General features: G+C 37.7%; 11 protein-coding genes and 1 non-coding gene across 12 annotated transcripts; 6 read left to right on the plus strand and 6 right to left on the minus strand.

Moving 5' to 3' along the window:
• Nucleotides 1-242: 242 nt before the first annotated feature.
• Nucleotides 243-2,783, plus strand: GVI51_L09075 (uncharacterized protein; the record flags this gene model as incomplete). Its single annotated transcript, XM_449172.1, has 1 exon — nt 243-2,783. One exon carries the CDS (start codon nt 243-245, stop codon nt 2,781-2,783), a length of 2,541 nt encoding a protein of 846 aa, XP_449172.1.
• Nucleotides 2,784-3,314: 531 nt separating this feature from the next.
• Nucleotides 3,315-4,235, plus strand: RPN11 (proteasome regulatory particle lid subunit RPN11; the record flags this gene model as incomplete). Its single annotated transcript, XM_449173.1, has 1 exon — nt 3,315-4,235. One exon carries the CDS (start codon nt 3,315-3,317, stop codon nt 4,233-4,235), a length of 921 nt encoding a protein of 306 aa, XP_449173.1.
• Nucleotides 4,236-4,346: 111 nt separating this feature from the next.
• Nucleotides 4,347-5,630, minus strand: SAD1 (mRNA splicing protein SAD1; the record flags this gene model as incomplete). Its single annotated transcript, XM_449174.1, has 1 exon — nt 4,347-5,630. The coding sequence occupies one exon, from the start codon at nt 5,628-5,630 to the stop codon at nt 4,347-4,349; it is 1,284 nt and encodes a 427-aa protein (XP_449174.1).
• A 106-nt stretch (nt 5,631-5,736) lies between these two features.
• GVI51_L09141 (aminopeptidase P family protein) lies at nt 5,737-7,209 on the plus strand (the record flags this gene model as incomplete). The annotated part of the gene is made up of 1 exon (XM_449175.1): nt 5,737-7,209. One exon carries the CDS (start codon nt 5,737-5,739, stop codon nt 7,207-7,209), a length of 1,473 nt encoding a protein of 490 aa, XP_449175.1.
• A 251-nt stretch (nt 7,210-7,460) lies between these two features.
• GVI51_L09163 (uncharacterized protein) lies at nt 7,461-9,638 on the minus strand (the record flags this gene model as incomplete). Its single annotated transcript, XM_449176.1, has 1 exon — nt 7,461-9,638. One exon carries the CDS (start codon nt 9,636-9,638, stop codon nt 7,461-7,463), a length of 2,178 nt encoding a protein of 725 aa, XP_449176.1.
• A 476-nt stretch (nt 9,639-10,114) lies between these two features.
• AIM45 (Aim45p) lies at nt 10,115-11,128 on the minus strand (the record flags this gene model as incomplete). Its single annotated transcript, XM_449177.1, has 1 exon — nt 10,115-11,128. One exon carries the CDS (start codon nt 11,126-11,128, stop codon nt 10,115-10,117), a length of 1,014 nt encoding a protein of 337 aa, XP_449177.1.
• A 737-nt stretch (nt 11,129-11,865) lies between these two features.
• On the minus strand, nt 11,866-12,714 carry HAL1 (Hal1p; the record flags this gene model as incomplete). The annotated part of the gene is made up of 1 exon (XM_449178.1): nt 11,866-12,714. The coding sequence occupies one exon, from the start codon at nt 12,712-12,714 to the stop codon at nt 11,866-11,868; it is 849 nt and encodes a 282-aa protein (XP_449178.1).
• A 1,335-nt stretch (nt 12,715-14,049) lies between these two features.
• ICL2 (methylisocitrate lyase ICL2) lies at nt 14,050-15,765 on the minus strand (the record flags this gene model as incomplete). The annotated part of the gene is made up of 1 exon (XM_449179.1): nt 14,050-15,765. The coding sequence occupies one exon, from the start codon at nt 15,763-15,765 to the stop codon at nt 14,050-14,052; it is 1,716 nt and encodes a 571-aa protein (XP_449179.1).
• A 532-nt stretch (nt 15,766-16,297) lies between these two features.
• On the minus strand, nt 16,298-18,280 carry REC8 (Rec8p; the record flags this gene model as incomplete). Its single annotated transcript, XM_449180.1, has 1 exon — nt 16,298-18,280. The coding sequence occupies one exon, from the start codon at nt 18,278-18,280 to the stop codon at nt 16,298-16,300; it is 1,983 nt and encodes a 660-aa protein (XP_449180.1).
• A 1,203-nt stretch (nt 18,281-19,483) lies between these two features.
• Nucleotides 19,484-19,554, plus strand: tG(GCC)9. The gene has a single exon. It is a non-coding gene; the product is annotated as a tRNA-Gly (tRNA).
• A 2,591-nt stretch (nt 19,555-22,145) lies between these two features.
• Nucleotides 22,146-24,779, plus strand: HAA1 (Haa1p; the record flags this gene model as incomplete). The annotated part of the gene is made up of 1 exon (XM_449181.1): nt 22,146-24,779. One exon carries the CDS (start codon nt 22,146-22,148, stop codon nt 24,777-24,779), a length of 2,634 nt encoding a protein of 877 aa, XP_449181.1.
• A 1,181-nt stretch (nt 24,780-25,960) lies between these two features.
• Nucleotides 25,961-26,296, plus strand: GVI51_L09317 (uncharacterized protein; the record flags this gene model as incomplete). Its single annotated transcript, XM_449182.1, has 1 exon — nt 25,961-26,296. The coding sequence occupies one exon, from the start codon at nt 25,961-25,963 to the stop codon at nt 26,294-26,296; it is 336 nt and encodes a 111-aa protein (XP_449182.1).
• Between the last annotated feature and the right edge of the window lie 867 nt (nt 26,297-27,163).

Below are 27,163 nucleotides of genomic sequence, written 5' to 3' on the forward strand. Positions count from 1 at the left end.
GTGCTGAATCAATTGAAAAACTAAACGTGATGAAAACAGAATTTGAATTAGAAGAGCTTGTCAAATTGTAAAGCATTGATCTCGTAAGTTGTCCGCTTTATTAAATATTAAGCTGAGTTATAACCAAGGAATTCCACTAGGATTAATTTTACATTATCTTCTATCAGTATATTACTAGAAGTTACTGCTGAAGGAACTGTTCACCAGGGTTGGTATCATACAAAAGAACTTAGAAAATAGATATGAATAACGGCACATTCCCTCAGAATCCAGCGCGCCAATCACATAACAATGCCATTAGTAAACTTGTTGATGATGCAAGGGGTTTGCCTAGCAGTACTTCCGAATTAGGTTCCATTCAATTGAGTATCAACGAGATTAGAAGAAGAGCCAATGATTTAAGAAAGAATAAAGACTACTCAGGTGACCACTCAAAAGCGCACTATCTGCTGGCTGCCAGTGGATTACCATTGCAAGAAATGGATTCATCACTGAAAGATCTTAAGCCAAAACAGGTTGTCGAACAATTTATCCCAAAATCACACGGAAGCGAATTAGACCTATACTTACAAAACCAGAAAAATGAAAGCATTTTATCTTCTATAGAGACGCTGCTTACTGTAGCATCCTCAGATTTCAACAAATTTGTAAACTCGAATATAAATATACAGTGGGAGAATTATGCTGACAGTGTTAAAAAAAGGTTTGGTATTTCAGTAAATAGAGATGATTTAGAGGAAAATAAAGATGTGGCTAACTTATCCAATGAAAGCTTAATGTGGGGAAAGACAGAAGGTAGCATGCTTGATAGCGGTAACTCCAAATTAGACGTTAATACCAACTACCTGATAAGAGAGAAGTTTGAGCATTATGCAAGAATAATTTTTTGGTACAATAATTGCAGGATTACTAAAAATAGCTGCAAACTTACTGAAGAATTTATTGAACTATTAAAAGGTAGAAATGATTTCAGAACGAAGTATATCTTGGAGGCTTGGGAATTTTTGAATGAATTCGATACAACATTGGGTACTGCAAAATCCTCTAGGAAGATTTTAGAAAAACAGTTTCTCAACTACGTTGATGAGCTATATCAAAATCGGATAAATGAAGGGTTCCCAACCAATATAAACAAAATCAAGTCTTTCATTGAAAGTAAATTAAGATTCACTAATGGTTCATGGAAAATTCCAAATCTATCAATTGTGAATGGAAAGCCAATTTGGGCAGTCATTTTTTACTTATTAAGAGCTGGACTGATAGATGACGCATTAGAAGTAGCAATCAGCAACGCTTCAAGTTTTAATAAGATTGAAAACTCCTTCGTCAAATATTTTAAAGCATATGCCTCCTCACCTGATAATGAACTTCCCCCAGATTTATCATCAGATCTACATACTGAATACAACCAGTACATTAAAACCTCAATTGATGGTGATCCCTTCAGACTGGCTGTTTATAAAATCATTGGTAGATGTGACTTGACTAATAAGACAATTCCAGCTGTAACATTAAGTGTCGAAGACTGGCTTTGGTTGAACTTAACCTTAGTCAAAGAAAACTGCTCTAACACTGATCCAATATATGAAAAATATAGTCTAAACGACCTTCAAGCCACAGTTACCACGTTTGGCGAGAAGCGTTTCCCCAATAATTACTTCCAAGTACTATTGTATTCCGGACTATTTGAGCGTGCACTTGAAGAAGCTTATAAAGTAAATGAGCTTGACGCTATACATCTAGCTATTGGCTTTGCTGACAAACATCTATTGCATATCAAAGCTAACAAGCATGCGGATTTCCATGGATTGAGGACAACTGATAATGATCAAGACTATATTGATTTTGCAAAATTGTTGGGTAATTACACAAAATCTTTCAAGTATTCTGACCCAAGGATTGCTTCTGAATATCTATTTTTGATCGCCATCTGTGAAGACCCTGAAGTTATTGACCTATGCCACGAGGCTTTACGTCAACTTATTCTGGAAACAAATGAGTTTACTAAATTACTCGGTGAAGTGAACAAGGACGGTACTCGTGTACCAGGTGTAATCGAAGCAAGAAGACAATTAATAAAATTGGATGATATAAAAGAATACTTACATACCATCTCTGAACAAACTGCAAGACAAGCGAACAACAACGGTAGAATTTATGATAGCTTGCTTTTATATCAACTCGCAGAAGAGTACAATATTGTGATAGCAATTGTGAATGGCTTATTGAGTGGGATATTAAGTAATACAAATTTCAAGAAGGGCATGCTCGATTTATATTCTGATCTTTCGAAGAACAACAAAGATCCGGTGGCCCTTGCAAAGAATTTGGTGAATATATATTTGAGCAATCCAGAAATTTCAAAACAAGTTGTTACTAAGAACAAAGAGACTTGTGTACTATTGCTCAAAATTGCTGAAATCAAAAATACATACCAATCAAAGCAGTGGGAATACACATTATCGCAAATTGAAGAATTAGATATGCTTCCTTTTACTGGAGGGTCATCTATAAGAAGAAAAGCGCAAGAGTTTACTACGCTTAGCGGATATATCATGAATTGCATACCGAATGTATTACTGATGACAATGACAAGTACATCGGAATTAATAAACTCTCTCCGTGCAAGCAGTTTCTCATCAATCTCCAAGAAGCAGCAGATTGCAGCGTTGAAGAGTGTGGGAAAAAATTGCATGATTTATGCAGGTATGATTCAATATAAAATGCCAAGAGAGGTTTACAGTCAGCTGATAGAGTTGGATTTGTCTCTTGAGACAATGTAATTGCCAAACTTTTACTTTCAAAGAATTCCGTATCGCTGCTTATGTGGCATGTAATAGATTTTCTATGCCTAGCTACCCAACACAGATCGCCCGTGATAAACAAATTGAGATGATAGGAAATTAAATACACTTGCATATTAGAGGATTTTAATAAATAGAATGCCAGTTAGTACTACTCTTTACTTATGTGACAGTGACCTTTTACCATGTATCAGTGGGAACCGTATATAACTACATATAGCTAAAAGTGGCAAAAGTCAGCTTAACTGGGAGATGCACACCACATGGAACATCAAATTCAACCTTGAAGAAAAGGCTCGATATAAGTCTCATTGAGTAACATAAATACTCGAAACTTCTTCACATTGAGCAGACAAGCAATCTAATCAATTGTATTACTATATTTATATTTCAGAGCACATTTTATTGACCCCGTACGTCTTTAATATTTGGTAATCCGAGTTCGAATTTAAGGGCATAGTTGTTTAGAGAGTAGGTTTGAAGTTACTAAGTAGGAAATTAATATAAAAGATGGAGAGATTACAGAGGTTAATGATGAACACCAAAGTTGGTGCTGCTGATGCCAACAAAGATGATACCAAGGAGACGGTCTATATTTCGTCCATTGCCCTTCTGAAAATGTTGAAACATGGTAGAGCAGGTGTACCAATGGAAGTTATGGGATTAATGCTTGGTGAGTTTGTTGATGAGTATACAGTTAATGTTGTTGATGTCTTTGCGATGCCTCAGTCGGGTACTGGCGTATCTGTTGAAGCTGTTGACGATGTCTTTCAAGCTAGAATGATGGATATGTTGAAGCAGACTGGTAGAGATCAGATGGTTGTTGGTTGGTATCATTCCCATCCTGGGTTTGGGTGTTGGCTGTCATCTGTTGATGTTAATACACAAAAGTCTTTTGAACAACTAAATAACAGAGCTGTAGCGGTTGTTGTTGATCCTATCCAATCTGTGAAAGGTAAGGTTGTTATCGATGCTTTCAGACTGATAGATACTGGCGCACTTATCAACAACCAGGAACCTAGACAAACTACGTCAAACTCAGGTTTAATGAACAAGGCTAATATACAGGCCTTAATCCACGGTCTTAACAGACATTACTACTCTTTGAATATTGATTATCATAAAACCCCAGCTGAAACTAAGATGCTATTAAATCTACATAAGGAGCAATGGCAATCTGGCCTGAAAATGCAGGATTATCAGGAAAAGGAAACTGAAAACCTGGAAGCCACAAAGAGAATGGTTGCAGTAGCTCAACAATATTCAAAGAGAATAGAGGAAGAAAAGGAATTATCTGAAGAGGAGCTAAAAACTCGTTATGTTGGTAAACAGGATCCTAAGAAGCACCTAGCTAAAACAGCTGAGAATACACTAGAAGAAAACACTGTCTCAGTTCTTACCGCTGGTGTAAATTCTATAGCTATTAAATAAGCTGAGTTAATATCTATATGACTTGAATAGATAATGATGCATAATAATTCGTTAAATGGCCGTTAAATGAGTAGCGATAGATGGCAGACATTGTTATAAAAGGAAAGGCAATCAATTTTGTTTCTTCCACAGCTGAATATAAGTTTCATCCAAGAATAAAAACTCTTCATCCTTCTGTTTTATGTGGTTACCATAAAACTCCATCCATCTTCCAGTTGATTTGTTATTCAATTGTATTCCCCATTTGCTTGAATAATCATCTGTAATGATCTTTTTTAGTGGAGAGTTCTTCGTTTCTTGCTTATGAACTACATTTTCAATTAAGACAAAATCGACATCTAATATTTTAATACTAGTTGGAAACGTTACAATTGCTCTTTTCCTATTCTTAACAGGTTGCTTGGAATTGGGATCAAATCTATGATAATGCAAAATCAAATAATCAGGCAGTTCTGCAATTCTATATCTTTTTATAGTATTACCAACCAAGGTTTCTTGTTCACCATCGTATTTTTTCATTAAGTCTTCTATATTAGTCTGCAATATGGCTTCATCGACTGATGAACTTTTAAAGACCGAATCTCCAGGAAGGTCCAGTGTCAAGCATGTAAAGGGCAGTAGCCTTCTCTTGGTTATCTTACCATCATCATCAATGTCCTGACTGTCAATCCTACCTTTGATGCAGTCAAAGGATTGCTTCAATTGTGGACATTTGCTGATGAGAGCATTCAGCAAACTCAATAGAAAAACCCTGGGATCCTTATTCTCTAATAACTTTGGGTAATTAATTGATATATAGCTCAGCAGCTCATCGGTCAGTACATGAGCTCTTAAAAGATTCTTTGACCAGTGCTTTCGCAGAATCAATCCAAATAGCTTGACAAGTGGATCAAACTTATCTGTGTCCATCCCAACTAGAAATGTATCTCTGATGGGCGGGATGTGGCTTAGCATTACAATCACCACATTTGCAAAGTCTCTGTGGGAAGAATCATATAACGGAATAAATCCATTGTAATAGGTATGCGATGATACATCTGTGCAATTCACAGGAAACAGCCTTACTGCCTCTGGTTCATATGTAGGTGAGATGTTGTCACGTATTGTTTTCAATACCTCATTATAATCAACAGGCTTGATTATCTTACCCTCCGGCAATATATAGAACCGTTGTGTTTGAAACCGTACAAATATGTGATGGTTCTCATTGACTGAATGAGAAAACGCTGGTGAGTTCGGTTCTCTTCCTTGTAAGTACTTGCCGCAAACCAAGCAACAATAAACGTTTAAGTGTGAAAGGCTCACGGAACAAACTTTCTCCAAGTCAAAGTTCAAAGCTTTTTGATTCACTGTTGATAAAAAGGGAATAGCCCTGACATTATCGTTACGGTTCATCCAGGATCTGCACGCTGTATTGCAATAGAGATTTTGGAGAGGTAGTTTATGTACAGCTATTCTGAGTACGCAACTTATTGATTATAGCTTGCCTTTTCGAACAAAAATGTCTAAAGCTGCTCTTTTTCTAGCAGTGTTGATTCTGCTTTCAGTGCTATGGAGAAGGTGTCGGTATAACAGGCAATTAAGTGATGGTAATGTGACTAGCAAGATACTTTACCCAAGCCGACTACATGCCACTAAAGTCAAGGAACTGTTTCTTGAAAGGAAAAACCTTGGTGGGAGTGGGAAGCGTACTGGACTGTTGCTATTCGGGAACAAGGCTGAAAGTAATAAGTACTGCGACACAGTGAGGAAGTTTAGACAGGAGAGGTATTTCTATTACTTGAGTGGTGTTGAGCTTCCTGGCTGTGCGATTATCCATGATTTCTGGAATGATAAGGTCATTCTATTTCTGCCAAATGTGAACCAAGATGATATTCTGTGGAGTGGCATGCCGCTATCCTTGAAGGAGGCCAAAGAGAAGTACGAATGCGATGAGGTTTACCACCTTTCATCATTGGATGAAGTTTTGAAAGAACAATTCTCTGAACACTCTCTATTCACTACAGACACGGACAATTTTGATAGTGATTATGCAAAGTCCGTTGTCCGCTCATCAGACAAGGATCTATTCTACAGCTTGAAGAAGTCGAGGATGCACAAAAATTGGTATGAAATACGTCAGATTAAGGAAGCTGTAAATATCTCTGAGAGATGTCATAGAGCAATTATATCACGACTATCTCACTTGAAGGCCGAGCTGGACGTCCAAGCCGAGTTTGTTTACGAAGCCAAACGCCAAGGTGCAAGAATCCTGGCATATGATCCAGTGTGTGCTGCTGGTGCCAATGGGGGTATTTTACACTATGTTAAAAATCGGGATTTGATAAAGAACCAAGTCTCTTTATTGGTTGATGCAGGAGTTGAGTTCCAACAATATGCATCTGATATTACAAGAAGTCTACCCCTAGGTGGGAAATTTACCCATAATCATAGACTTATCTATGATGCCGTTTTGGATATGCAAAAATCAGTAGCAGAAAAAATGAAACCAGGAGTATACTGGGAAGCATTGCATCTTCTTTCGCATAAAATCCTTATTAAACATTTACTAAGGATTGGAATTTTTAGGAATGAATTCTCTGAATTAGAAATATTTAATAGAAAGGCTACTATTGCTTTTTATCCTCATGGAATTGGACATCTGATAGGTTTAGACGTTCATGATTGTGGGACAAATACTGACAAATTTAATGATGATCTCTATTTTACAAATTTGAGGTTTCGTGGTAAGCTTGAAGAGGGCATGGTTGTCACCAATGAACCAGGTTGCTACTTTAATCATATGCTCTTGAAGAAATACCTTTTTAATTCACCAGAACGCCTACAAGTTGTGAACTTGGAAGTATTAAAACTCTTCTTTGAAATTGGTGGCGTAAGAATTGAAGATTGCTATCATATAACCAGAATGAGTAATGAAAAATTAGGATCCTTGCCATCTAACCCTGACGAAATAGAAGAATTAGCAGCTGTTTAATAATTCCTTTTAATCTATAGTTGCAATTGTATTTATTAGTACCAGAGGACTAAGAAACTGGAAGTAAATATTAAATGCTCAATTATAAATAAATTTTTGACAGTAAAACAATAGTGTGTTAAATTATCATACTTGGTTCAGGAATATATAAATATCTTATCAAAAGAGTAAGTAAATGACTGCTTTATCTAATAAATATTTGTAGCTATTAAATGAAGAATATGCAAAATAATAAATATAAACTTGGAGCGTCATACTAAATTGGAGTTAAATAAGGTATTAGAAATTACGCTACCACTTCTCACGTGCATTAGATCGTTGCCATTTGTGTCCCCGTCTATTGCTCTACGTTCAATTATCAATAAAGCCTCCTCTATACAAGTAAAGAATGGAGTTTTCTCAATCATATCATTCATGTGATATCTTGCGGTAACCGCATTGTTAACCTGGACTGTTTCCACAAGATCAAGTATACCTGCAGATTTTAATCGTATTCTGATTTCCCGGTCTAGCGAGACCCTAGTCAGATAAACTCTTACGTCGCGATGTACATAAGACCTAATGATCTCTAGCAGAATTTGTGCTGAGCCAGAATCCATTGATGTCATACCTTCTAAATCAAATATAATATATTCCATATCATCCTGAGACACAATTGATGTTGAACCAGGGTGAACATTAGTAGAACCAAACCGCTCTAAGCGACTTAGTCTTGAACGAAGATCTTCGCCATTGGTAAATGTTAAGGGCTCAGGAATTTTGACTATATAACAATGTTCAAATTGTTCTAATGTGATGTTTTCAAAATCCCTTCCATTATAATTTTTGATATAGTCATCAACATTCACAAATTCGTCAGATCCCTCCAACTTAGCAAGAATTTGAATCCTTGATAGAGCGGAGTGCTTGACAATTAAAATGAGAGAGTAAATACACCCAACAGTAACACCCAATTCAACAGACTGGGATAACGTAGCAATAAAAGTTAAAGTAAATACTGTGAGCTCACTATAACCACTGCAATGTATGTGAAATTTAATATCCGACGGAACTTCCTCCAAAAGACTAATACCTATTACAGTGGTGATCACCGATAGTACACATGTTGGTGTATAATGAATCATTGGAAGAAGTAACTTTGCAGTCAATAATGTAATTAGTCCAACCATTGCTCCAGACATTACTGTTTTCCCACCTGAGAAAACATTCACCTTGGATCTACCATATCCCCCAAATGATGGAAGTGCGCCAAAAAGGGAACCCACAATATTCATAAATCCAAGAGCAATCAATTCTCTGTTTGAAGAATAAGTGAGGTTGTAGTCACTTCCCAATGACTTTGATGCTGTAGTAGATTCAAAGAACCCCAACATTGCTACTGCAAGCCCTTCGTTCCACAAGGATGAATAAAGTGCCCTATTTTCATTTGATAATGGATTGCCTATAGAACCAAATCCATCTGCATTGAACTCTCCAATTGTACTAATGCCATAGGAGTGCTTAAAATCATATTTTAATGATAAAAGTATTGTCACAGAAACAACTAGCAAAATTTCCGGCACAAATATTAAAAAGCGGTATCTATTCATCAACTTCTTCTTAGCTATTCTTGTAGAGATTAAAACCAGAAAACAGATCAGACTCAGAATTGCTGTCGGCTTATGATAATATTCTGATGCATACCGAAATAAAAACATGATTTTCCCAACTGGTGTGTGGTAATGACCTGCAACATCAGCTAATTTATGATTTAATTTTAGCTCTATAATTAGGGAATTTATTATCATGACTAAACCGACAGAGCTAATGAATCCACGTAGCAGTGCTTTACTCAAAATATTTCCTAGAAATCCTAGTCTAACAGATCCCAAAAAGAACAATACTACCCCACTAATAAAAGTTATCATCATGGTTATGGTTACGGTACTAATTTCACTATCATGTGCGCTAAACTTCTCGGTTGCTTGCCCAACAACCAACGATATAGCACTTTCTGGGCCAACTATCATTTGAGGAACAGATCCAAATATTGCGTAAATCAGGGGTGTAATAGCCAAAGAGTAAAGTCCACATAATGGTTCAACATGTGCTATGGATGTTGCATAAGACAATGCTAAAGGTATTTGAAATGACGCCAGCGATATCCCAGCTACCAGATCTCCAAAGAATATCTCCCAAGAGTAATGTGGAATCCATGACATACATGGCAAATAGTACGGGAGCAGCTCCTGATATTTAGGCCTCTGATCAATTGTATTGAGATCAACTTTCCTTACTCTAATTCCATTGTTCGGAGAGAGATCCTTATTATACTTCCGTGGTGTCGGTGAGCTCATCCTACCTGTTCTAGGATCCATCTGCTGGATGTTTATATCTATAGATCCGTAGCTAAAATCATCGGCTGGCTTCAAACGTTGCTGTTTTGACATCAGTCAATATCCTTAAAATATCTTCTTTCTGAAATAACCTCACAAAAGTTAGTGGCTTTATGAAATACCGATGACAGTGCCAAATTCTATAACATTTAAAAGGTGCTTGCTTAGCTAACGATTATTATCGTTTACATAAGTATAATCTCTGAGAGATCGACCTCTTAAATAACTTTTACCCACGAGATATTAAACTGCTATGTTAATTGTTTGATTATCAGCATTATTCAAGAATGTATTATGATGACTATGGTCGTTGCTAACTACAACTATGACTACTCATAGGAATTATATGAACTGATTTGATGAGGTTTATTAATCTTATATATTTTTATGGTTCCCCAAATCATCAGATTGGTATTTTATACAGTCTTGAATATTTAAATTGCGTTTTAAAGTGAAAAACTTTGTAGATGGCCTGAACTTCATGATTCGAAGACGAAATAACGCTTTTGATAGGTATTGAATCAAGTAATTTATTTGAGTTTTTCAGTTAGTTCAGGGAGAACTTTGTACACATCTTCAACCAATGCATAATCAGCTACTTTGAATATAGGTGCCTCTGGATCATTGTTGATGGCTACAATGACCTTTGAATCCTTGATACCTGCCAGATGTTGGATAGCACCTGAAATGCCTGCTGCAATATATAAATCAGGAGCGACAACTTTACCCGTTTGTCCAATTTGAAGTGAGTTATCACAGAATCCGTTGTCTACTGCAGCTCTGGTTGCACCAATAGCTGCATGCAAAGTATCAGCCAGTGGTGTAAGCAATTTCTCGAAGGTTTCCTTGTCTTTAAATGCACGGCCACCAGAGACAATTACTTTTGCGGAACCGAGCTCTGGTCTACCACTTTTCAAAATATTCTCACTTTCCCATTCAATAGCGTTGCTATCTGGGATATCAACTGACTTTTCTGTAATGTTAGCACCTGAAGTTGATCCAGATGCTACAGCATCAAATGAAGATGGTCTAATTGATACAAGTTGCTTTTTCTGCGACGATTTAATAGTAGTAATGATGTTACCAGCATAAATTGGTCTAACAAAAGTTTGTTCATCTTTAATTTCTAGGACATCACTTACCGGCTGTGAGTCCAATTCGGCACCTATTCTTCCCAGAATATTCTTACCAACTGAGGAGCTAGCGGTTACAAAATGCGAGTAATCATCAGATTTCAACAACTCAGCTAGTGCGGGAGCAATTTTTTCAGGCAGATAGTGGTCAAATCTTGAATCATTCAAGACCAATATATTAGATAGTCCGTCACATTTGTAATTATTCTTCAGTGTTTCAGCAGCTGATGGGGCACCAGAGCCCAAAATTACGGCCGTAATTGGATTTTTTAACTTGCTTGAAGCATTCAAGGCACTCAAAGAGGCAGGAGATATCTCACCATTAGCAGTAGACTCTAAAAAGGTCAAAGTAGAGGCAAATCTAAAGTTGTTTGGCCTGAATGCACGTGTGACTAGTCTACTAGATAGCATTATATTATTTAAACAGGTTTGACCAACTGTATTCAGTTTGCTGGGTGGTAGTGGGGGTTCAATTGGCTACAACGATGTCCATCTAAATCGTAGTGACTCTTTTATCAGTTAATTACTAGACTGCCAATCGAGAAATTTGCTCGTGTATCATGAGATTCGTATTGACTCAAGAGCAATACACTAAATGTGATTTAAAGCTTATTCCATTATACCATATTTGGTAGCATAAAATAGATGAATGGTATCCTTTTATTCTTGTATTCTACCAGCCAGTTATTTTTGTTCTGTTCTATTGTATTATATAGTTATATTTATTCCTCTAACATGGCTTCCTTGATCAATGACATGAATTGATAATGCAGGAAAAAAGTTACCATTACTGATTCGACAACTATATATGACAGAATATATGTATATAATTCAAACATTGGTAAGAAGTGAAATATATGTAAGCTTCTCTGAAAGAAAGCCAATGATAGATGCATCAACTGCTCCTATCAACATTTGTAAATTTAAAAAGGGAACAAAAATAAAAAATGTCAACAATAAGAAGCAAAACATCGATAAATTTAGTTCCCTCCAAAGGAGAATGTATACGGAACATGGGAATTTCATAGATAGATCCCAAAATGAAGCAAATAGAAAAGCAGAGTATAACTTCTTGCATTTAGTTCAAGAATTTAATGATTGCATTAACAAGATGAGGTTCGTGATAAAACTAGATGCATTTTATACCCTTAATGTCCAGCACTTGAGGTAGACCTTCTCTTAAGCATCGAGCTCTGTAGCATTTGAAGTTCAAACTGCCCCTTTTGACACGACAATTTCTTCTGTTGTATATTATCCTGGACACCATCGTGGTATGCAGGGCAGGACTTTGGTACTGGTGTTCGTACAATTGGTCTGTGTTGTCTGTGACACACACGCTGTAAAACGGGATTATTCACAAAATGTATATGCTCCTGTGAGGTATGTATGTATTCCAGTTCCGCGTTAGGCTGATTTTTTGAATTCAGGATTGGTTCCAAGGGGCATTTAGCGATATCGTCATGGACAATTATGTTTACTTCCAAGTCCTCATCCTCGTCACTATCGGAGTCACTATTCTCCAGCTCTTCTTCTTCTTCTTCTTCTTCTTCTTCTTCTTCTTCTTCTTCTTCATCGTCATCATCGTCATCATTATCGTCGTCGTCACAATCATCGCTGGAATGACAAGCGAATTGCATACCACCATCCGGAGTAGGTGTTTTCAAAAGCTCATATCGTATTCCAGACTTCAGTGTCTTCAGTCTTGACTGGTGTGACTTAGTTGGGTTTGATGATTGGTTACAGGTGAAATAGTCGAGCGTGCTTGTAGGGAAGATATAGCATTGTATTTCTTCGCCGTTGTTGTTGTAGATGAACGATTCAAGCATGGCATCGCTGGTGGCCTGTTTATAAGCTGTTTGCTTTGATCCGCCATCGTGACACACTTTCAACAAGCAGGGGCTCCCGTTGCGATCTTTGGCGTTGTATATACTGAAACGATCGCTTGAATGATTCAGATTCAGAACAGTATATCCGTTGATTATACCATCCAGTGACATGGTAGTGAACAGGAAAGAGTCAAAAAACTTCTTATAAATTTTAATTTCCTCTATAGTGTCCTAACTTTGCAAAAGTAGTAGTATTAGCAGTTTGTGAAAGTGTAACAAGAAACTGAAAACTTCCCTTTTATAATAGCGTAAATCTCTCGAGATTTTTAAATGAACTATGGGTTTAACTAATTCTGAAGTAATATTGTGGAGTGAGTCGAGGGGAACGGGGGGTTACCTAGATAACAAAAATAATGCCTTGGTTTGATGGCGAGTATACAATATTATGACCACTGTACTCAAACGTAACGAATGGGAAGTGCTTGCGTGGGGTGTGAACTCTAAAAATGCCAGCTCAGTATCAAGCGGATCAACAGAAAAGAAAAAAGTGCAAGGGATATTAACGGAGCAGAAGCAAGAAGGAAGGCTAAATGTGCGATAAGTGGGATGCTCTTAAAGAAGAACTACCCATCTGTTATATAGCATTTTCACAACGCCTCCAAAAGAAAGGAATTGGATTTGTGTGTGCATAGAGTAAGTTCTTTTCTATTTTGTTGTAAGCACAGAATCAAGACTTTGTGGGGGGAAAGATAGCTACCAAAAGTATTGTTTGGTTAGGGTAGAGTTGATAATAATAGAAATCCTCAGTAAAGCACGTATCGATCCCTCCCCCAATAAAAACAACAATCGTCATTTGTTCAAGTTATAATTGCAGAGTAGAAACTAATACTGCCACACAGAGAAAAGAGAGGGCTCAGCACCCATAGTAAAGGTTTCTTTTCAGGAAACGATTACCGTGTATCGAATACAGCAAATAGCAGATAGAAGATAAGTCTCAAAACCACCTACGTGGTTGAAGCACTTGTTGATAGAGTTAAGGAGTCTACTAGATACTGCCTAGTTCCTTCAAGTATCACATCACAGCGAATGTTCGCACCGTTTTTTGCCAGTGCGAACGTCAAATGCGAAATTCACCACCAAAAGTGACGTATTTTCATTTGTTCTGAGAGACCTTGGTTCTGCGTACGCTTCATAGAGTATTTTGGACGATGCGTATGTTCATAGGGAAAATGCGCAGATCAAACAAAAACAAAGGGGACCAACTTTAGAGGGTAAGGATAAATTACGTCATTTGGAATCTTTCAAGCGCTGCCACTGAGAATAGAGGATTGTTCAGTTGTTGGAAGGTTACAGGGTAAGCGTAAGGTTTTTTTTTAGTAATACATTCATTACATAAACGTTTCTATTTCTATTTTTATGATGAAATTACAATGATACCCCTAATGTAATGATTTCTGTTTCATTAAGCAATAAATTGAAATGTTAATGTGAACTTTGAGCAGGTGCTCAGAATTGGTTCTCGGTAAAACTCTCACCAGAAGTACTCATGGTTTGAGAAGAAGATCCATTCTGTACAACGTTTAGCAAAGAGTCCATATATTCTGCACCTGACCATTTCTGGTGTGTTAAGACGTCACAATCGAGCTGTTTCTCGATCTTTTGTACTTTATCCACGTAGGCCTTCATTCCATCCTTTTGGAAATTCTTGGCAAGATCCCAGAATGAAGCAGCATTTGTGTGAAGACCAGCTAAGGAAACTAATTGTAAGACAAATCCTTCTTTGGCAAGGTCCCATATAAACGATTTCAATTTGTCACCGTTGAATCCGTGGGCAGTCCAGTTGAAGCTAGGTGACAAGTTATAGACAAATTTAACATGTGGATAAGTATTATGAATCTCTTTCGAAAAGCTTTTAGCTTGTTCAAGGTCGGGGGTTTTTGTCTCCAACCAAATCATATCAGAATATGGGGCAAAAACTAGTGATCTTCTGATAGCAGGTTCCATACCTCCTTTAAACATATAATAGCCTTCCTTAGTTCTGGGTGCCATCCAACAAAATTCCAAGCGTTTAGTGGAGTTAACTTCCGTAGCTATATTTTTCATCTCACGAACACTTAGGAAGTTCTTCCCCTGAGTTTGTAGGTACTTGTCCTTTCTTGTTAGATAGTCCTTATACTCTGACTCAGTGAATCTTATTTGGATCATCTCTTCGTAGGTATATAATTTGTTTTGGTCATACCATTCCTTCTCTGCTTCAGCAATGATGGATTTGTCTACCTCTTTTCTTTCTAGTTCTAATAACTTATCTGCCCAACGATCAGTTTTAGATGGATTGAGGATACCTTGAATAAAACTATGATCTCTAGGATCAATGTCACTGCTTATTAATTTTGCATTACATGAATCAGTACGAGCTAGTATTAAGTTCTCAGTGCCCATAATATCCCATTGAAATCTGGTGCTGATTAAGCGACTCAGATGTGCACCAGTGGGAACTAAAACAGCACCACTTAGATGACCACATCTCTTACCACCAACAAGTTGATCTTCTAAATGGACAGCAGCAGCACCTTTCTCAGCAAAAAGTTTTGCAACCTTCATAACTGTTGTTGGCCCGCCATGGCCCATATCACCATCTGCAATAATTGGTTTCAAATAATCAATAAATTCAGCATTTGATGAGGATTTTTGATCTGTCATAAATTTCTCTAAGTAAGCTTTACGGTCATGCATCTGTTGTGCTTTCATAATCCTCTCCACTTGATTGGGTACAGTATTATATGGATAATCTCCAAAATCTGGTGACACATCATTGGTTGAACCAACCATTGTAGAGGAGCAGGCCCATCCAGATACATATGCCACTTTCAAATCTTCGCATCTACTTAGTTGGGTCATTTGGACAGGATCTAAAACACCCAAAGTGTGCAATGGTTTTTTGTCTTTAAAGTGCTCTTCTACTAGGGAAAACAACTTCCTTGATGGGAACGCAGATGGATAAATTACTTCACAGGGATTTATGCTACCCCGATGTTTTACCACATCTAAAGGTGTGTACGTTCTCTTAATATTTTGAAATCTATCGCTTCCAAACCATTCGGTAACTGCCTTAACCTGATCTTCAACATATGTTTTTATACTTCCACCATTATAACATGAGGTGTGTGTAGTCCTTGCAATTGTTCTAGGTCCAATTAAGTTCTTAGGATAATTACGGAGCATTGTTGTCTTTATAGATGGCAATTTTATTAAATGTCAAAAATGAATAATCCAGTAAGTGTAATGGTTGATGAACTAAGTTGCTCGATGGTTCTAATCATTTATATAAGATAAGCGCATTCACCTACAAAAAGTGTTGCCATTAGGTCATATGAATCAGAGGCTCTAGGATATTGTTCACTTCCGTGATCATTTCTATAAATTGCTATCTCCAATCAAATATAAAAATCTTACTATAAAGCAGGTCATTTTGATGCACACAGTATATGGGTGTCGTTTATTCATCGAATCAAAGTTGCAATAGTTTACCCCAATTTTGGTTTTATGGCTTTAAGACGTCAAAGATACAAGTCTTATTCAATAATGCTACGGTTCCTTAACGGGCCTATTAATGGGTACGCATCTTCTGTGGAAAAAACAAGTATATGAAAAAGATGGAAGATGACTCCGAGTCAATTGTAGTCGTCACATAATTTAAATTACAGTGAATAATATGGAGGAGTATCAAATTTTATCAATTTTACCAGCCGTATTTTCATGCGTATACAATTATATCAGAACTAGAAGGAATCATAAATCCTTGTGTCATATTTTCTTGATGACGTTGTTTAAGGCCGACAAGATTTTGTGTGGCTAGCGTCAGCAAACTAAAAAAGACATTAGCAGCAATAGACTTGGATACAATTTCTACATGGCCATCATGACCGTCGTCTACTATCATTGCTTTTCTACCAGGGATAATGTATTCGAGAGAAAGCTTATTCTTAAATCTAGCTGAGTTTGCTATTGGAGTGCCCATTTCCTCCATTCTTTGCTTGAGGAAGTCATAGAACCTCTTCGCTTGAATATCTAGAACATTTAGAGTTGATCTAGGATATTGGTCACTGGCTGTACTTTCTATATTATTCAATTCTGATGTGTATATGCTATGTTCATCTATTCTTTCTGAATCAGTGGTATATTGACGAGGGCGAATCCTTGGGTGCATGGTATTACTTTCCAATATGTCTACGATATCTCGAATAGAACTAGATGGTCTACCCGAGCTAGAAGGTGGTACTTGAAGGTCTAAATTCAAAAAATTGTGCCTATCCGTTTCAGAAAACTCTGAGCTGTTATCATTTGTCTCATAGTCTTCGTCTATTTGTTCCAAATTAATCATTAAGTGTGAGGAGGAACTGTTCTCATTGTCAGCTGTGGAATTATCAAGGATTTTTGAGCTATCTACTCTCCTCCCTATTTCTTCACTTCTTAGACTTTGTGATCGGGACTTACTACTTTGTCTGTCTGAAGATGCTCTACGACCTCTCTCAATGTCCTCCTCGATACTAAACAAATCATTCAAACTTGTTAAAAGTTCATTCGGTTTTTTTGCCTGCTGTTTTTCTCGAATCATAATATCAGTTTCTTTGCTATTCACTATTAAGTCTTCGAATGGCTTTAACTGATATGTTGTGGAGAGCTTTTTCCCACTATTATCTACAACTTTTCGTTGCAATATTGCCATATGATCTTTGTATAATTCCTGTTGTCGTCTTATTTGTTCATTGGAGATACTAATACGATCATCGTATTTGATCTTAACAAAAGAAAACACATTTTTTGGTTTCAGTTTCTTTCTGGGTGGCTGTTCTAATGTGTCTTCATCTTTTAGATTAGAATCCTCTTCTGCCTCTTCATCATTATGATAGTAATCGAAAGTTTCTTCACTTATAGCACCCAATAGGCTGGTCTTGTCTGAAGGAAAAAGTTTGTTTATATCAAGATCAATATCTTTGTTAATTGAGTTTATTCCTAACTCTGTCTTTTCGGATTCACTCATTATGTCGTCAAATTCTAGGTTTAAATTCAAACTTTCATCAACTGGTAGTTCTTCCAAATCGTCGGAATCTATTGTGTAAGGTCTTTTCAGCAACCTCGATTTCAAATTAACATTCTGATAGCTATTGGTTTGTGCAGGAACTAGCAGTCCACCTAATTCATTAATGTAGTCTTGTTTTCTGATTGTTTGCGCATCTGATAATTGCTTTTCACTTTCATCCAGTGAAAAGTTCTTAACAAAATCAATTTTAAACAATGGGTCATCTCTGAGCAAAAAGTTGTTGGAATTTAAATTAATTAGGGTTGAGTTATTTGCAACCGTGCTTCTGACAGTGACAGTACTCTTGCCAGTGTTAGTTAATAATAATCGTCTTTGTAATTGCACTAACATGGCATCGAGATCATTCAAAATAAATTCAGCCTTCTTGTTGTAGCATATCGTGACGCCATATAACAGATTTGACACTTGTCTTAATGGTAAAGCTTCATTACTTCTTGAGATGACTTTGCACGTCTTTGGTATGGATATGTTTAAAATATCTTTTTTCTTAAATCTTGAATCAACCAATCCCCTCCTAATCCGGTAGCCGCCCACTCCATTTCCTCCCGACAGTGTGGCAAGCAGCCATACCTTTGCTACACTATCATACTGAGTTGGATCTGACTCTTTTAGTAAAGGTAACCCGCTAACTGCCATTCTTCCACTACTATATTTGGCAATCTTTTTTTTTGTGTGTGCAGCTCAGTATTTGATAAAGTTACTCAAAACTTTTAAAAGTGCTGCTGTATTTATACTTTAGTACACCCTCCTTCCTCCCCCAGAATCCCCACCGTGTAGCAAAAACCATTTTGAGGCATGGGAATTGTTTAGCCGCCCAGATCTCACCTTTTTCTTGTCAAACGCATTTGACTGCCGTGCGCTCTTTTCAGTGACAACGTCTTTGATAAAACAAGATTATCTTAACATATGACTGCCCAAACATCTGACAGTGTCCGCAGGCTGAGGCTCAGCGGTTACATCACCTAGTCCTGTACAAGTTTCTCTGTGTGCATCCAGAGATCTGGCTGTTCATGTCCACGTTTCCACTGCCGCTCCGCGCCCCGCAACCCCCACCCCACCCTTCCTTCTTCTTTAATACATCTGCTGTGATTTTTTCGTGGTCTGCGGCTATTTCTCTGAAACAGACACAGGAGTTCTGAAACACAAACAGAACTGAATCTATCCGCCGATATGACGTGCGTATATCGCATAGGCGGCTGTACGCACATCCAATGACAAAACATATATTCACGGCGTTGCTTTGTGTTTGATGACTATGCACTGTGGTAGTAAGACAAATGTCAGTCTAAAGGGGGGGGTGTGACAGAAACCCACCGTGGTTGTACTGAAAGGGCTTGCTGTGCCATAACTTTACCTAAGCGCTAAGAGCAAGAAGTTGTATACCATTTTGATTCGCTTCCGTCACTTGCTATTGTTTTGACGGATACATTGTCCAATTGATTTGTGAGTTTGATTGAAAGACTTGAGTTTCAAGGTCAATTAATCTGATCTAAATTACAAGAAACAATGGGGACTAAATGCGTGTTACCAAATTACATAGATTAATGGTCCTTTCGTTAGGTGTTGAAAATTTTTAGCATTTTCCAGATAGTGAGGTATGTATGCCATAAATTTCACATAGTAACTCCCAATTTTAAAGATAAAATTTGGTACTACCTTATGATTGTTCTTTTGTTTAAGGTAGTGTGTTCCCTCACTAATAGTGACTATAGGCAAGATTGAACAGAATTGACAATAGTAATAGGTTTTATCGTGTAATGCGGACAGAGACACGTGTTCTTAAAATTTTGGATGATATACCACAAAAATAATTTACACAGTTGTCATTCAAGTAATTACGCGCAAGTGGTTTAGTGGTAAAATCCAACGTTGCCATCGTTGGGCCCCCGGTTCGATTCCGGGCTTGCGCACTTTCTTTTTTTTGTGGTTCCCCTTGCTGCAATGTTGAGCATCCAACGTTTATTTTTCGTCGAAAGTTTGGGTTTCGTCTTTTTTCTTTTTCTTTTTCTTTTCTCAGACAACTACTTCTACTTTCTCAACTCACCAGATGATGAACTCAGCACTCAGGCTGCATTTGCAGTTTAAAGAATCAAAAAGCCGCATTCCGGTCGTCAATTTTTGTTCCGGATGTAGTGGTGCATGGCTATTTCTTTAGTTACCGTATAGTCACTCGATCTAGCCAGAAATTTTTCAAACTTCTTAGTTTTGCAAGATGAAATATTTGAAAACGCTGCAGTATTTTCATTGGCGGCGGCCTTTTGGAAGCTAATGTGCAGGTACTTGTAAATACATATGCTGCAAACCTTTTTTTTTACTTCCACACGGTGTCCTCCTACAAATGTTCAAGTTAAACTATAACTATACAGTAGTACATGAAGGTATGTTCATTGCTGAAACGGGTAATATGACAACTTTACAGTTGGTCATCCACTGAATTTTCAAAGGGCAATTTAACACAACGCACCATAGTGAATTATATCAGTCCGGATACAAAGTTCTTTCAATCGGATCAATTCGTTGAAATACGGACTGGGTGCGCCAATAACTATAATTAATTGGGTTAGTAATTTATATACCCTTGGTCATAGAGAGATAGGTAATTACAACAGATACTGTCCACTAGTTTCTTTAGATGTAAAATTCAATTCAAGGAGCTCCATACTATTGAAAAATTTTGCCGTTCACTCCCTTTTACTAGCACGTTCTTGAGATATGATCGCTTGGTGGTCTTCACAGCATTCAAATAAAAAGTCTACTCAGCTGCTGATATAAACATAATAAAAGCAGTATTTTTACCTCCCCCCTCCTACTTCTAGCTCATCTACTCATCGAAGGATTACGGTATCTACAGATCACGGATCCTTTTCCTGGTGCAAATTCTCGTAGAACCCTTTTATGTTTTAAACTACAGCTTATATCATCTCAATGAATTGCTTATGTATCATATGAAGTTGGAGTAGTTAAAAATAAATGAGAAAAAAAATGAAATCTTGCATAGGTTCAATAGTATTGTGCCCCTTCCGGATATAGACCGGCTTTATTATTTGGATCGTCCCTAAATCCATAATGTCTAAAAGCAACTGCATGTGGTAGTCCCAGAACGGAGATTGCAAACAAATATACCACCATAATGTTGGGAACACACCCAAATATAAAAAAATGAATCACTGCGCAGAATTCTTCTCGATGCCAACGTTATCGCAAATATTTCCCTATAAGGGAACGGATTAAGGGGAAAACATTGCGTGTGAGCCAGTTTGCGGGATGTTTCTCCTGCCCAGTATCACATGAGTTCATAATCCCGTTTGGGGGCTCTCCTAAGCTACTCTGTGAACTCCTAGATTTCAGCATTCAAATTATGGTTCCATTGCTGCAGTGCGACTTTTGGGTAATTTTGAAACAAATTTCATTAAATTTGTATGGATACTTGTCTTGGAACTAACAGTTGTCTGCCAAAAACGCTGCCTTGCACTCTGGCAAGAATAGATTTAGATGAGGGTGAATGCTGCAGGGATACCTTCCCGTGAAAGCGAAATCCAGAGAAGGAGCAAAAGAAACAAGAAAGAGGAAAAACAGGAATTTCATTGTAGTAGTCCTTTACTTTGCTAGACCATGTTCTGTGTGCTAAGTGCTGGTCCCAAATCCTTGTTCTGTGCTTGTCAGTACAGTGGCATAGTGTTCCCTGCCTTCTAGATCCTGACGAAAATATTTTCTTCGCAGTTTTACCGAAGGCCCTGATTTTGATTTTTTTGCTTCTTGTTAATACAAAATTGTAACAGAAGAGCTGTAACAGAACTACAAGGGAAGGAGGGAAAAAAAAAAAAGAAAAAATCCAGAGAGTTACAATTATTGTAGAGATGGACGACATTATGAACCGAATGAAATAAATCATTTGATTAAAAAGGTAGAAATAGTACAAAATGTGGAAAAGATGGAAAGTTGTTAATAGACCAAAGAATCTACAAAACAGTAACTTACTGGCGGAGATAGACAGGCATACACTCTTCTAATTCCGTATCAATAATAACATAGCCGTCAACTGGATAGCAAGATTGCCATATAGTGTTTATTCACTTTCAATAATACTGGGCGTGTGAAGTGAAAGAGGTCTAGGAGGGGCAAACCGCCAATTTTTAGGTAAGAAGAAGGCATAGTCTGATGATCAGCTAATCTACTTCATAAAGATATACTAAGATATTATTATTTTCAAAGAGAAACAAATCAAGGTTGCAAAAAGGCTGAAAACGGACATTAAAATTCAATAGGCATCTTTGATCAGCGATCCCCGATTTCCACCTATTTCAAACAGAATTAAAAAAAATAAAAAAAACACAGTGTTGTATTTATGCATTTGGGAATAGTACTTAAATAAGACTATTAAATTGAAGCATCCTAAACACAAAAAGAGATTAGCATTAGAACTGCTAAAAAGAATTTTATCTGTATTATATTTGAAGAAAAAATATTTCACTGAACATAAGAGACCATCCCATAACTTAAAATGGTTTTGATAAATGGCGTTAAATACGCTTGTGAGAGATGTATTAGAGGCCATAGGGTTACCACATGTAACCATTCAGATCAGCCACTGATGATGATAAAACCTAAAGGTAGGCCGTCTACCACCTGTGACTATTGTAAATTTCTAAGAAAAAATAAGAAGACTATACCCGATGAGAGTCGATGTACATGTGGAAGGCTTGAGAAAAAGCGGCTCCAGAAAGAGGCAGAGGAAGAGGCAAGGAGGAAAGGGTTGCCATTGCCGGTACCAGAGAAGAAGACAAGGAAGAAGAAAGAGGTTAGTTCTATGCCTCCTGGAATCATCAGTCCTACCTCATCTGGTGCAACTAGAAAGAAAATGATTTCCTTGGAACCGCGTAAAGCGATCTCATCTGACCACCTTCATCTGCATCATAGTCAAACTAGTCCCACGATGGCGACAAATGGGAAGTCTTTGAGGAGAAGAAATAACACTACAAGTAGCAGTGGTTTGACAATAGGATTGAAGGAACAGAATAGCTTCAGTAGTTTTTCTGGTCATGTTGGTGATGTTACGAGTCCTGCATCAATAAATGAACTGAGTGTTCACCCTAGTAATATGTCAGCCAATAAGTTTTATAACTTCTCAAACTCTTTGAATGAAAATGATGAATCTACGAATCTGACGTCTAATCCATTCCTGGATAGAATAGATTCATCCACGTCATTAGAAAGTTCTGTGTTCAACAGGAATATAAGACCAAATAATGACTCTTCAAGTTTACTAGGTAGGGATTTTTTGGATACTATAGATACAGGTGTAAACAACCAACAAACAGCAATACATTCGGCCGGTGTATCAGGAACAAGTCACAGTAGTACACATACACACCCTGTCCCTACTGGTAGGGTCACAAAAGAATACCATCATATTCCATCGATGACTTCAATTTCATCTTTACATTCTACCCAATCCTTAGAACATAACTTCAATCTGCCTCAAAGTCCACCTCTAAGTACCGTTTCATTCAGTCTCTTAAGTGATACGCTATCTCCACCGACACATAGTGGAGTATTTCGGAAGTCAAACAATATGTCACATAATAATCAACCAATTAGGTCTCTCGATTGGGAATCAGGTAATCAATCTGATAATAATATAAGTCCTATTTCGAATAACAATATATCACAGGGTGACAGAAATGACTACATACCAAATGGAAAAAATAATCATAATTATACTGCCTCACAACCAAGAAAAATTCAGAGATCGGTGAGTGAGCAAAACTCGCATGAAAATGCTACCATTGGGTTAAATCCGCTGTATAACTCTAAGAAAATTACTCCTAAAACTAGGACTCATGTTGGAGAGGTCATTATTCCACTAGATGAATATGTGCCGCCGGACATAAACGGAATAGGAAGAGTCAACGGAAGTGAATCATTAACAGCTCAAGACTGGCCTTTACCAATTGATGAAGCACCGAATGGTGTCGAATTTAATGATGTTATGAATAATAGAAACTCGGATAGAGACAACAACATGGCTAACGATATTCAAAGTCATTATAGTGACAATTTCAGTACAACAGCTACAGAGGCAGAACAGGCGATCATGAGTGATTCTGATATTATTACCTCAAATCCGAAAGATTTGGCATATACTGGTCTTTTAGATATGCTTTCAAATGGTTCGTCTGTTTCTAATATGTCGAAGATGAATTTTTTTGGTCATGGAAATAATAAGAATGATCGCTTCTCTGTGAACTTGAATTCTCGTGATCCCAACAACAAACAAAATAATAGTATTGCAGTCAGTCGTTACTCTAATGATTATATAGATGATAAAAAGGTTACGACAGACAACGCTAGCACTAGAAGTGTCGAGGTGCTATCACTAACTCCCAGTTTTATGGATATTCCGGATCGGATGGAGTCGAACAAGACCGAGATAGCTGCAGATTCAACCAACAGTTATAATCAAACTCGTTCTGACAGTGATAGAAGAGCCGAGTTCCAACACTTTCAAGAACAACAGATGTTAGCTCGACAGGCACAATCACAACTTTACCGTAAGAAAAATCAAACTTCTACTCAAGATGAACCTACACAGTCATTTACGTCAAGCTCGAAATTTGATGGCTCCGATCCAGATCCAATTCTTGGTATCAGAAAGCCTAGTTTTGAAGATAACAATATGTTTAGTAATGCAAGCAGTCATAATGCATTAGCCAATCCTAAGAGTAATTCTATTTCCTTTGACGCTTCTAGAGAATCTAGTGATTATAAAGGTGTTCTGGGGAAGCAACCCTCTAACTTAATGCATGTGAGAGAGGTCAATAACATAGATGATAGTTTGTTACCGACTTTTGCAGATATAGACAGGTACAGCGGGGGCGATGCATATATGGATGTTGACTCTAGTCTTGCAGGAGTATCTTCAAGAGAAGAAGATTCCACTCGAGCCAATAATAATCAAGATACCGGTGAAGATTTTGATAATAAAGGACGGTTCAACCTTACGCATCACACCAGCCCAACACTAGGTAGAGATGATAACTCCCCCATTAGCAGTTTACAGGTAGTGTCTCCTCCAAGCCAATTATTATCTGACGAAGGTTTCGCTGAATTGGATAATTTTATGACATCGCTATGATAGATATGTACTGAAATGGTTCGGGAAGAAACTTTGAAAATACCATGTCTTTTTTTTCCTTTTTATTCGCAGTGGAAACTGTTAACCTTTGTTCTAATTCGTGTTCCAATTTTCAGCACCTTTCAAAAGCTACAAATATTCCTGGTGAGGATCAGTCAATGACCTCTGTTGGACTTCGTTAATGTTCTCGACTCTTCTAAACTGCATATGAAATGATAATCGCATTAATGTGAAAGAAAACGACTACAGTTGTATTTCTTTTTTTTTTTTTCTATAACTAGACCTTTGTTATATAGAACTATTCAACGTATGTGTATTCTATCGGGTCTCAAGATACATCAATATTCCTTCTATAATTGTAATAAATTATTTATACAACTATTTCGCACTAAGCCGCGGCCTGCTCGAAGTGTTTGTGCAACTGTAGAGTTAAGAATGCATTCGATATGATTTGGAAAAGTGCCACATAGCATGCCTTCGAACACCTAGACGATGTTAGCCGATCTAAGTTGTCATCATAAATCAAAACTGAAGTATAGTTCCATTCTTACTATCTGGCATATACGTCATTAGGAGAAGGATGAAGGCTTCCTTGATCTCAGTTTTATGATGACGTGCTAAGCAGTAAAAACCACTGTGAAAAAAAGTTTCTCCGAGGAACTGAAAATACTAAAAAAAATGCCAAGAAGTAGGGAGAAAATAGAAAAAAAAAAAGAAAACGGAGGCGGGGTTACAATTCCGTGTAGGGCATATTGGAAACCAGTATCCTATTATTACTAGTTGCCGCTAAGTATGCCCAGGTTGATAGATTTTGCGGGTTGTGGCTAACAGTGCCTCATGAGCAAAAGCGACTCCAGAAAAAGGCGTGATTCAAGGGTGTTGTGTGTACTGCACATAGCAAAGCATTTGATGTAACCCATGGAGTTGGCACAAGCCACGTCAACAAGCATACATGAGACAAGTTGCCGCATTTGGAAAAGCCTTATTATGTTCTTGCCCCGCACGGAACTACTCTAAGGGATATACGAAATTGGGTAAGCCCCAATAGAGTCTTCTCCTATCTGCAGCGGTATAGCATATTTCCTTCGAGTCTGCCGTCGCTGCTACGGAGTCCGTATTTTAATTAGAAATGTGTCATAATGGTGAGTTTTCAAGAACAGAGATAAGGGACAAGCGAGTGAATGCCCCACTTCCTACTTTGGGGAGAGAAAAAGAAACGAGATAATTGTTTCTGGGGGTACATTTGCAATGGGTTTTTTTCCATCCAATCTCATTGCAATCATTTGGCAAATGGTAATCAATTGGAAAATCCTTTTTCGGCGGTAGTGTGCTTCTTTGCGAACAGTAGCGCAAGCGTGCGCACATATACTTACGATCCATTTGTCGTCCCGTTCATTTCTTTTGTTGGGACACGCAGATTTTTGGTGTTTGAGCTAGCTAAACTAATGAAATGCTCACGACTATGGAATGACTTTCTCCGAGAGTCCCTTTCTTCTGGAGTGTTAATCCAGATTTAGGAAAAAGGAGGTACAACACGAATATAGCTCTAACTATTTGAACCACACGCCCTTTCGGAAGAAAGACTCCTAAAAGCGGTGCTGCTAGATAGCCCCTGCATCTCTGCCATTCCCTTTCCAATCGAACAGCAGGAAAATCACTATGGTGCTGCTTCCTTCTGCGGCGCATCAGTGCGGGATGGTAAAATCATATGTGTCTTTCTCTCATATCATTGGGAAGAAGTTTTTCCATGCAAGTTCAAACAGCCCACAGAAATGCAAGCAGGGAACTCCAAAGGGGTTTTTTTGCCCCACTTTTAATATTTCCATCTTCTCTTTCCACAAGTTTTCTCAAAAATTGTACTCTCCGTGCATTTCTCCACTCTCATTACCTTCGCTGGCTTTCCTACCCTCCCCCCCCTCCACCTAGATACCCCGTCTTACGTGGTTCACTCGGATCTGACACCTAGAAGACAGGAGAAACAAAAGTAGTTATTCCGAATTTTTCCAATCAAATTGATTTTTCCGTTATTGGTAATTATAGTGGTTGTTCCCGTACTGGTACATCTGCGTTGTGAATGTAAGGAAGAAGCAAAAGATGGAGCGTGTGGGAAGTGTGCCCTCCTTCAGATATGTGCCCCGCCTTGGAGAAAGGAGCCTACATCCCTATATCTCGTCTTTGTGAGGATTTTTGAGCACAGAACCAGGCGTACGGATAAGGGAGAGGATTATTGATGTTGCCCTTGAACACTCACAGAAAGGTAAACACAGTTAGCTCAAGTACTCCGTATAGGCGTTTCAGTGTGTACTGTGCATTTGGAGGGGCTTTAAAGGCTCAAGTAAGGATCACCGGAAAAATTACTGTCCGAGGAGGCTAAGAATAGCATG

This window comes from Nakaseomyces glabratus, chromosome L (assembly GCF_010111755.1).
Source record: "Nakaseomyces glabratus chromosome L, complete sequence".
NCBI lineage: Eukaryota > Fungi > Ascomycota > Saccharomycetes > Saccharomycetales > Saccharomycetaceae > Nakaseomyces > Nakaseomyces glabratus.